Source organism: Phodopus roborovskii, unplaced genomic scaffold, assembly GCF_943737965.1.
Source record: "Phodopus roborovskii unplaced genomic scaffold, PHOROB, whole genome shotgun sequence".
NCBI lineage: Eukaryota > Metazoa > Chordata > Mammalia > Rodentia > Cricetidae > Phodopus > Phodopus roborovskii.
Window position 1 is genome coordinate 26,249,690 of NW_026126416.1, and position 10,586 is coordinate 26,260,275.

General features: G+C 51.5%; 1 protein-coding gene across 3 annotated transcripts in view; it reads left to right on the top strand.

The window, feature by feature from the left end:
- The window catches only part of Kcnip3 (potassium voltage-gated channel interacting protein 3), a 59,877-nt gene extending 56,783 nt beyond the window's left edge, over positions 1–3,094 (top strand). For all 3 annotated transcript variants that reach the window (XM_051183440.1, XM_051183439.1, XM_051183441.1), the window contains 4 exons: positions 880–987; positions 1,365–1,469; positions 2,061–2,123; positions 2,946–3,094. In XM_051183440.1, the coding sequence (XP_051039397.1) occupies positions 880–987; positions 1,365–1,469; positions 2,061–2,123; positions 2,946–2,993 (324 nt within the window). In that variant the 3' untranslated portion in view covers positions 2,994–3,094. The remainder of the gene's footprint in view (positions 1–879; positions 988–1,364; positions 1,470–2,060; positions 2,124–2,945) is intronic.
- The last annotated feature ends 7,492 nt before the right edge of the window (positions 3,095–10,586 follow it).

Below are 10,586 nucleotides of genomic sequence, written 5' to 3' on the forward strand. Positions count from 1 at the left end.
TCTTGGTCTTAGATTAGTCCTCTCCTTTCTAAACAGTGTCCTATTTTTATTGTAAGGCATGCCAGGTTTCTAACCTCTGCATCTCCCTGTTTTCGTGTTTTTTTGTTTTTTTTTTTTCCCTTCTGGAATGTTCTGTTCCCTACAAATTGCTTCTCTGTTTTCCCTGCTCTCTCCTTCTTGTTGAACGGGGCTTCCTTGTGGCCAGAAAGGCTCATCTGGGAGTAGGGACTGAGTCCTTTGAGGTCTACCCTGACCCCCAGCAGCCTCCACTGGCAGTTCCCCAGATAACCCCTTCCTTCCAGAATAGCCAAAGAGGATCCTGGGGTGGGGGTTGCTTCTCATGCCTTCCAGCTGGGATTCATACACAGCAACAGTGTGAACATCCGCATCTTGTCCTGTTATCTGTCACATCCCACAGATAGTAGTTTACCAGTTTGACTCTGAACACTATGCCCTTAGCTTGTTAAGCTAAAAGTATTCAAGGATCTTTGACTTGTAGATGCTTAGTGGACTGAAGCAGAACACTCCCCAGTCAGCAGAAATGCATGAGATGAGCACAAGACCCCAAACTAGAAGTTGGGTCTCTGCTTAATTGGTGACCATTCGTGCTCGCACGTGGGTGCACGCATGAACACACACGCACACACACACTGCCATGTACACGGGCACAGTTACGTATGTGCTCACACACATAAGGACACACAGCCTCACACACGTGCACACACACTCTCGTGCCGACCACCTGAATGGACACATCTACCACTCAACTGTGGAGGACCCTCACCTGAAGGAGTGTGACTCTCAGTGGGAGTCACGTGGAGGGCTAGAAAGGGAACCCCAGCCGTGGCTGCTGCTCCTTACTCTCCCTCTCTTTTACAGGACTTCGTCGTTGGGCTCTCCATCCTGCTCCGAGGGACAGTCCATGAGAAGCTCAAGTGGGCCTTCAATCTCTATGACATTAACAAGGATGGTTACATCACCAAAGAGGTACTGGGCTGGCAGACCTGCCTGCCCCTCCTCTCCTGAGCGCCTGGCTCCCTCCTCTTCTGATGCCACTAGCCCAGTGATCCTCAGCTCTGCCTTGCGACCTTACCACACAGTCCCTCAGGTGGTCTTGTTTGACCCAAACATTCTTGTCTGAAACCATCCCTGCAGCTTCCTGTTTTGGAGACCGGTACATAAAAATCTATCTCCGGTTTCTCTTGGGAGTCATTGGATAGGAGGAGCTGGCTCACTCTCTGTAGCTCTCAGGCATCTCAAACTCACTCACCATTGTCCTGGTGTTAGCCTGGCCCTTGGGGATAACACTTAAAACCCCCAGGCATGTCTGCAGTGGAAGCAGCTCATACAGCCCTGTCCTCCAGGAGATGCTGGCCATCATGAAATCCATCTACGACATGATGGGCCGACACACCCACCCCATCCTGCGAGAAGATGCACCTCTGGAGCATGTGGAGAGGTTCTTCCAGGTATGTGAGCCCTCATCTTTGATGCAGGAGGTGGGGGGGCAGCCCTAGTGAGCCTGTTACCCTCGATGAGCCTTCAGTCAATGCCAGTGAAGAAACGTAGCTGGGCTCCCGGCCCTTGCTGATGTTCAGAGTCCCTCGGGGGAGTGAATGAAACCCGGGCCCTGCCCCAGTGAACTTCACCTGGAAAATGAAGTACTCTGGGCGAATAGGTGCAGAGGCAGCTGGCACCACTCAGGGACCAGTGTTTTAGTGCCTTTTGGGACATATTCAGTGCAAGCTCCCCTCCTCCCACGCTGAGTAGTATTGAAAAGTTGCCTCTATTCCGGAGGGGCTGAAGGAATCAATGATTTCCATTTTACATGTGTCATCCTGGCCTCTGTCCCAAAGTTGAGGGATTAGATAGGCTAGAGGGAATGCTGGGCCGCTAAGCTAAGATGAGCCAGCAGGAGTCCCCTAAGCAGGTCACCTGAGGAAGGATAAGGTTGGCTGGGAAGGGTGGGAAATAGTTGAGTTGGAGGAAGGCCCCCACCCCACCTCAGCGGTAGGGTCCGGAGGGAGACAGGCTCACCTTGGGTGTGGCTTGGGTTGCAGAAGATGGACAGGAACCAGGATGGAGTGGTGACCATTGACGAGTTTCTGGAGACCTGTCAGAAGGTAGGTGGCCTCAGGCGCTGGGCGTGAAGTCCTCTGTGGTCTTTCTGTGTCTGTCCTCTCTGTGTCTCTCCATCTGTCTCTGTGTCTGTTGCTCTCTGAGTGTCTGTCTCTGTGCACGCCCCCCCTCCCTCTCTCTCTCTACCTCTCTCCCTCTCTCTCTTTCTCTCTGTTTTTTCTCTTTCCCTCCCTCCCTCTCTCACTCCCTCCACCCCCCCTTCACACACAGGATCCTGCTCCTGCCAGGGCACAAGGAGGGTGCCATTAGCTGTCGTCAGGCCCCACTTACTGGGAACCTTCTATCTTCCTTGAGTCCATCTCCTTGCTGTCCCTTGAACTTGTCCTCTCCCTCCTTCATGCAGCCCTGACCCCCAGGCCCTCTGTCATCTTTTCTCATGGCACCTTCAATCAGAGAGCAAGCGTTGGGTCAACAGGAGGGTGATTAGCCCATGGGCCCCCAAGACAGAGTCACACTAAGGGAAAGGCACCCAGAGCCTTCTTGGCTCTGCTGCCAGCACTCGCCTCAGAGTCCTTGGGGACAGGAAACACGCACCACTGCCTCCTACCTCTTGTCCACCCCTGGTCCTGGCTGACTTGCAGCCTGAAGGGTTTTGTGTGTCAGTGATGACCCTGAAGTCCATCACTACGGATGACAGGCTATACCTTGCCACCTGGGCTCTGGGACCAGCTACTCCCCACTTCTCTGCTCCTCGGTAACCCGTCTACCCAGTGAGACATAGTCCATGACAGGAAGCGGCGCTTAGTCAGGGCTGTGGATAGCACTGCCCACCCATCTCCTGACCAGCCTGTCCTTTCTTCACACAGGACGAGAACATCATGAGTTCCATGCAGCTGTTTGAGAATGTCATCTAGGACACATGGGTGTGTCATCGCTTCTCAGCCTGGAGAAGCCTCAATCCTGCCTCACATGAGCAGCCTCTATGAGAAACATTTTTCTAACATATTTGCAAACACTGAACAGTTTAGTCCCAAGACAGACACACAGACACAGTCTCTCTCTTTATCACACACACACACACACACACACACACACACACACACACACACGGTTCTTCTGGCTTGACAGAGGAGGTGGCAGCCAGAAGGCACCCCAGCTATTCCCAGGTCAATCGGTGAGGCTGGGGTGGCCAGCCGGCCCTGGATGTTACCCAGAAGGAGCTCAGAGGGCTTGGTCTACAAAGCAAAGGTCCCTTGTGTCCTTTCTACCGCTCGGGAGACCAGGCGACTTCCTGCCCATGGACCTATGTTTCTAGGAAGCTCCCAGAAACCCTGAAGGAACCAAGAGGGAGGAGGTTTGAGTAGTGGAAAAATAATGATGGAAGCGAGCCTGCTAATGTTCACCTGGGCTCCCAGAACCCTAGTGCCAGGCCACCTATTGTGGGGTGGGCTTAGACAGGGAGCAGCCACTGGGCTATGCCCTTTAAGAGCAGGGCAGGATGGAGGTTTTTGGAGAAGCTGGGGAAACAATTTGTCCATACTATTGGGTGATGGATCAGACTATCAACTGGCCAATTGGAATGTGGTGGGCAGAACTTTCCCAACTCCCAGCACCAGGCTGATGTCTCCAAGATCCTCTTTGGTTCTACAGGGAGGTCACCTGGCTCAGGGACTGATAACCAGGGAGCTGGACTGTATAGGAAAGGCCTGGAGGCTGGGGGAGGGTGCGTTTCTCTCCTCTTCCCTGGCCACTTGCTACTCAGTTCACAATGGATAGGCCACAGCACTGTGGCTGCCCTTGAAAAGGCTCGTCCCAACCCATACAAAAAGCACAAACACCCTAGCAGCTCAGGCCATGCCCACAAGGGGAGGCAGGGGCCCCCTGGTTGGGGGAGACCTGTGTCCCTGCAGCCCTGACTCAGTGGCCCGAGAAAGATGCTCAGAATCCACCCTGTGCCTCAGAGCCTTGGGGTCTCACAGCTCTTTCCTAGCCCAGTTCGCCAACATTCTAAAGCACAAACCTGAGGCCTGTGCTTGCCTAGGCTGCACCCTGGAGATGGTAGACCACATCAGCTCTAACCTGAAGCTAGCCATGAGTATGGGGACCTGTGCCAGGCAAGGTCAACAGATCCTCAGGAAGAGCTGTTCCTGCCTGCCCAGGCTTCCCCATAAGGGACCGTGTCCCAGGCAGCATGTTACCCAGAGGAACATTCCCACAAAAAACATTCCATCAACTGCAGCCTGGTCTCTGCTCAGGCCCAGGTCTGAGAGTCCCTGGGTCTCTCTGAGAGTCCCCAGAAGGCCAGCCCCAGGTTAAAGGAAGTCCTTGGAAGGAAGGCAGGGTGACAGTGACCCCCATACACAGGTGGCTCCCCCTCTCAGGACTGCACTGACCCCATCTCCATCCTGACTGGGGCCCCTTTTACCCCATCTAAAGACCATCAGCTTTCCCTGGCTCAGGGACCTCCTCTACCCAAGCCTGACCCTTCCCACTGGGGTTCCTGTGCTTGTGAGAAACCAAGGCCTCGGGAGAAGGTTACCACTCTAGCCCGCCCCACCCCTTAGCCTCTGGCTGCACACCCAACCAGGAGAGGTCTGTCCCCCTTGCAGGGGGACATAGACTGGCCGCATGTCTGCATGGCAGAAGCGTCTCCCTTGGGTGCAGCCTGGGAGGGTGGTTCCTATCTCAGTGCCCACCAACATTCAGTCCTATATATTTTAATAAAATAAACTTGACAAAGGAGATGGACTGTCTTCAGATTTATCTGAACTGTCTGTCAGTCATTCCCTCCCCGTTGCTGTCTACTACCATTCCTGCTCAGTGTCTTGATAGTGAGCAGACAGATGGCTCTGAGGGAGGGAGTATCCAGAAACCCTCAGATTCCTGGTGTGACATCACTAAGAGGAAAAGGGCGCATACCACAGGCCCTGGGGACCTTCAATGGATGCTCAGGGCTGTTGTCTTGAACACACAAGACAGTGGAACTCAGCGGCTTTCTGCGGTGTCATTTATATTTCATCCCCAGATCATGTTTCTTTCCAGTTCCAGAAAGTCACTTCTGAGTGTCCTCTGGCAAGGGAAGGCAGGTCGTGTGGAAGAGAGGCAGGAAAGAGATAGCGATGTAGCCTGGATGGTAGAGCACTTACCTAGTATTCATAGAGCCCCAAGTTTGGCGCCTAACACCATGTCGACTAGGCACCACACGCTTGTAACCCCAGCACTCAGGAGGAAGAGGCAGGAGGACCAAGGATCAACTGTATGGTCAGTCTGAGTCCAGCCTGGGCTGCATGAGACTTTGTATGTGTATATCCGTGTGTCACACAGCAGGGAGAGGACTCTCTGCTGGGGTCAGGGGTTGGAGGATGGTGGCCAGGTGGTTATTTGTGGCTGAACAGACAGCTACTCGGAACAGGCACGTGATGAGGGGATAGAGCACCTTGCAAGCAGCCCCACTGGACAGCAGACTGAGGAGTGCCTGACAGAATAAGATGACAATGGTAAGGCAATCCCATGTGGTCCTGGGCCATCCTGAGCACACAGGGCACCCAATAGCACCCATGGCAGTTATTGGGGACAACGGCTATACAGGCAGTCAGCTGTATGACCTGGACAAGTCACACAGTCTCACTTTCCTCCCTTGTGAAATAGGAAGAGAGAGAGAGAGAGAGAGAGAGAGAGAGAGAGAGAGAGAGAGAGAGAGCACTGCACTGTACAGCAGAGTCAGGCTTACGTTACACGAGCACAAGGGTATTCAGTCTGACAGTGGAGTCTACTGGAATACGGGGGCTCCCACGGCTGATTCCTCTCTGCCTCTGCCTCAGTCATGAGGGTGTCTTCCTGCTCCCCTCCTGTGAGATTGATTATCTTCGTCTCTGAAGGGCACGCTCCCCAGAGGAACAGCTGTTCTAGCACCTTCCTTCCGAGTGTGTGTGTTCGCACATGTAATCTTAGCCCCCTAGGAAGCTGAGGCAAGAGGACTGATCCATGAGTTTGAGGACAGTTTGGCCTACACTGACTTCCAGGCTAGCCTGGGTTATTCAATGAGGCCTGCCTCAGACAGGAAGACAAAAACTGTGCTTCCTGCCCAGCTTCCAACAAGCGCATGGATTGGCTGCTCCTTGGACCAGGTGTCAAGCCTGACCCAACCAGCTCTGGGCAGCACTTCCCCACTCACTGACAGGGTTTGGGCACGAAGGCGGCAGGTTTGGGTCACTGGAGAAGAATTTCTTGTCCCTGCAAGCCTACCCTGAAGGTAGAGACGGATGCTCCAACACACAATCCCAGTAATTCCTTAACATGTACCATGCTCTAAAGGCCTTTGACATCTGGGGCAGAGGTCCCATGCTTCCACTCTGGAACTTTCTGCCTTATTCTGAGGCTAATGTCACTGAAACTCAATGCCCTTATCTGGGAAAAAAAAAAAAAAAGTCCTTTATTCACACTACCTTGACAATTGAGGGCTGTCTGTCTCTCTTGAGACAGCGTCTCATTGTGTAATTCAGTCTGGCCTCCCCTTCACTGGTCCCTTAATAGATGTATTTGTCCTTCCTCCACACTAACGTTTTTGTGAATTACTTCCCATTCTATAGTAGCACAACTCACACCAATAAATCATCAGATAAAGGACATTTGTGATGGTCTCCAATTTCCCTGGTCACCCCAAAGTTCATGTAGGGAACAGCCTGCTAAGGTGGGCAGTCTGCACCAGTAAGACTAAAGCCAGTGAGCTAATGTCCACATGCCCCGTGCCTTGTACTACCTGCCTTACTATCTGACCCAAACAGAAAGAGGGCCCAGAGCCAGCTCTGATCATTAGGGACCTGGCATGTCACCATGGCCTATGAAGTAGACCTCGTATTACCTTGATAACACAGTATGGGGAAAGTTAGGCCCCACATCTTCTCCTCCTGATGCTCAGCCATACAGCTTCCCAAAGAAATGGCCAGACTGCCTTTTAGAGTCTTCTCTTGATGGTTCATACAGCCTGCAATCTGGTTGCCCTTCCTAGTGTCGTGTCCCCTACTGACCACCAGGGGGAGACAGCGCCTCTTCTCTTTTCATCTCTGACTCAAGGTCCCAGGGGAAGACAATGATGGAAGGGAAACTATCTGTCATTTCCTTCAGTTCCAAAGACATTTTCCTATTTCTGCTTCATCCTTTTCGGGGTTTAAAAAATAAAAAGCACCACTCAAGAAATAATTCCATAAATGCACCCAGAATTAACCAAACTGGGTGTGGGGGAAGGGACACAGGAAACCCCTCACACACATAACCACTTGGCCTTGTTCTTAAAAACCTTGGGAGGAAAAAAATGTCCCGAGAATCCCCCTCATGGCTGACAGCTGGGTCCCCATCAGTTTCGGGAGGCAGGAAGAAGACTGGTCCTGGGAAAAAATGTCAAAGAGCTGAAAGGCAGTTTCTCACTGGACTGGACTTCAAAACATCCGCCCCCGCCCCCTTGAAGGCAGAGTTCTTTGTGCAGCCTCAGGACTCTTGAGTCTGATCTTTGTTCTGTGACCTGGAACCTTCAGGGACTTCAGCACCAGCCTTTGTCCTTCAAACTCCGGCAGGCCTCATGGAGACGATGGAGCTGAGGGCTGCCTTCCTAGACAGTTCCTACTTCCCTGCCCTGTCAAGCTGCAGTTCCTAAACTTAGATTAAGGGGGATGCTTAGCTAGTTTCTCGACCTCATCCACACTGGAGGCCATGGCCTGAGGAAACTGTGGTGAATGTGCTGAGATCTCTGCTGCCTGGAAACTCAGGTCTCACAGAGACACCAGAAGGCAGGAGAGGGGTACAAGGCTGATTCTGATGACGGGGATAGTACCTGGGCCACAGGTTGGGAGACCACACTTGTGAGGGGTGACACAAGAAGACCTGCCTTTCCAGAGAGCCGTGTCTAAACAAGAGCAGGCACCGGGAAGATGGTTCCATGGGTAAAGAGCTTGCTGTGCAAGCATGAAGACCTGGGTTCGGATCCCAACACCCACATAAAAAGCTAGGTGTCATGGCACACATGTGACCCCAGAGGAGGAGGATAGTGAGAGCTCACTGGCCAGCTAGAACAGCCAATCAGTGAGATCCAGGTTCAGTGAGAGACCCTGTCTCAAAAACAGTAAGTAGACCCCCAGTAGGCCCTCAGGTCCTCTGTTATTCTTTAGGGACTCCTGCGGTCAGTGTGTCATTTAATCAAGTCACCTAGAAATTGTGCTTGATTCTTCAATCTTCCTACGTTCCAATAAAACTAGATATTCAAACTGACTCATAAATATATATCCCTCATCATCAGACAGCTTGACGACAACATCCCCAATAATCGTAGGTCCTGTTTGTTTCTAATTCATATGCCCGCCTGCCATCAGGGGACAATCTCTGAGTAACTTCCATGCTTGGGACAGTTATATAACAAATACCTTCATTTTTTAAAAAAGGCAAATCTTATATGACACTTATGACACTGCCCGCTGTCTTTCTTCTGCCTCCAAAATAGTCGCCGTCTTCCACCAAGAGCAAGCATCTTGTAATCGTAGACTGTAGCGCAGTTTGGTGAGTCCGCTGTTGAGCACACACAGTTCTAAAAATTCTAAAAGTCAGAAATGATAGGAAATGTAAGTGTGTTTCCTGTGGGCCAGGAAAAAGTACCTGCACCAAGTTCTGACTGTCCTCTCCCCTCTGGCAGAGCATCTTTGTGAACAGCGCGGGGCTCAGGCTCTCTCACAGGGAACATGGGAGTTTCACTGAAAAAAAAAAAAAAAAAAAAAAAAAAAAAAAGATTTAAAAGTTTCAAATGTTTGTGAAGCTCAGGACTTAGGTTTCCTGGATTGTATACCCTGCACCAGTCAGTGTGTGTGTGGGTGAAGACTTGTTTAATTACAGTCACAGAGGCAGTGTGCCGTGTGGGGAGCATGAGAGCCTTGAAGGTTGAGAGGCCCTGAGTTCTCGCTTCACTTCTATAGTTAATGTGACCCGAATACTGACTTCACAGTGCCAGTTTCCTGTATGAAAAAACAAAACAAAAAACACCCTTTTGTGGAATATGACTGTGTGTGAAATAAACACACACACACACACACACACACACACACACACACACACACACGATGGAAAATGGTAGAGGAAGACCTGATGCCGTCCGCAGGCATGTAGATACATGCAACACACACGTATATATAAAAATAAATAACTTTAGTAAGCAGCTCAAAGTGAGAGACAGTGGAGCCTCCATCAGCACAGGAAGCATTTGTGATAGGAGTGTAGAGCACCAGGAATCCTTTCCACTGTAGCACACACGGGAGAAGAACAAAGCCAAGCCTAAGCCAATCAGCGCATTCTTTCCTGGGTCAGTGTGATTGGTTAAGGGATGAGCACTTGGAGTGATTGCAGCTGTGGAGGCCCAGGTAACCCTTAGCTTGGAATGCTGGGAAAGGAAGCTCTCCCCATAGTGGACGGTCCCGTTTCGTCCCTCCCCCAGTGGGAACGGACCGGATGAGGGTAGAGGTACTGTTCCTGGGAGGGGGAGTGGAGGGAAGAAAACGGGGTGCTGAACGCTTTTGGGGTAAAGTTCAAACTGTACCTTAAGTACCTTGTTCTCCGTGTCTGGATTTTCTACTAATAAAAGCCCCTAAAAGTATTCCCAATACCCACCCTGCGACACAGCCTGTTGGAACTGGATGTTCAGCCCTCTTAGCTGGAAAATGTTCAACTGCTAATGTCAAGGTCAATGTGCTTTCCAGGCTCCTGGAGCCCAACTGGAGAGGGGGAGGGTCAGGCCAACTATTCTACTGATGGAATGCCTTACACATAGAAAGGGGCCTAGGCGGGAACACACCCCAGTGAGTGCTGTGCACCTGAAACTTGGTGGGCACGGGGTGGGGTGGGGGCGCAGAGTTCCGGGTGAGTCCGAGGCACTCAGGGGCCTGAAGTTTTCAGGTCATAGGGCTAGCTATGAGGTTGTACAGAGTCACATCTGAAAGGCCTCTGGTGGACTGGTGAGCTGCTTGAGCTTATCTGCCTCAGCACCCTTCCCTGGAAGCCCAATCCAGCCCTCCTCCCTGCCCTTCCTTTCCAGTACACTGCTTACTCGCGAGGCCTCACTTTTTCCCAGTTTTGACAAAAAAAAAAAAAAAAAAAAAAAAAAAAAAAAAAAATCACCAAATACAGTAAAACATCCAGAAACTAAAAATAAGGCCCCTAAAGAGCAGGTCATCATTTAGTCCTTGACAGCCTACTGAGCCTTGAAGCCCTGGGGTCCCGTACTTTGTTCACAAACTTTCCCAGCCTTGTAGAAGTTTCTCCGTGGAGGAACAAATGTGGCTCAGAGGGAAGGGGGCTGGTCTCAGGCTGGCTTCTCTGTCCACTCTCTATTCTTGTGTATGTGGGGGAGAGAAACAAGACATTGGTTGAACCGGAAGCATCTTCACTGCAGGGCCCATTACTATTACTGGGGAGGCGGGCAGTGTTGTCACATGCCTTTAATCCCAGCACTCAGAACCCCACCCCCAACACAA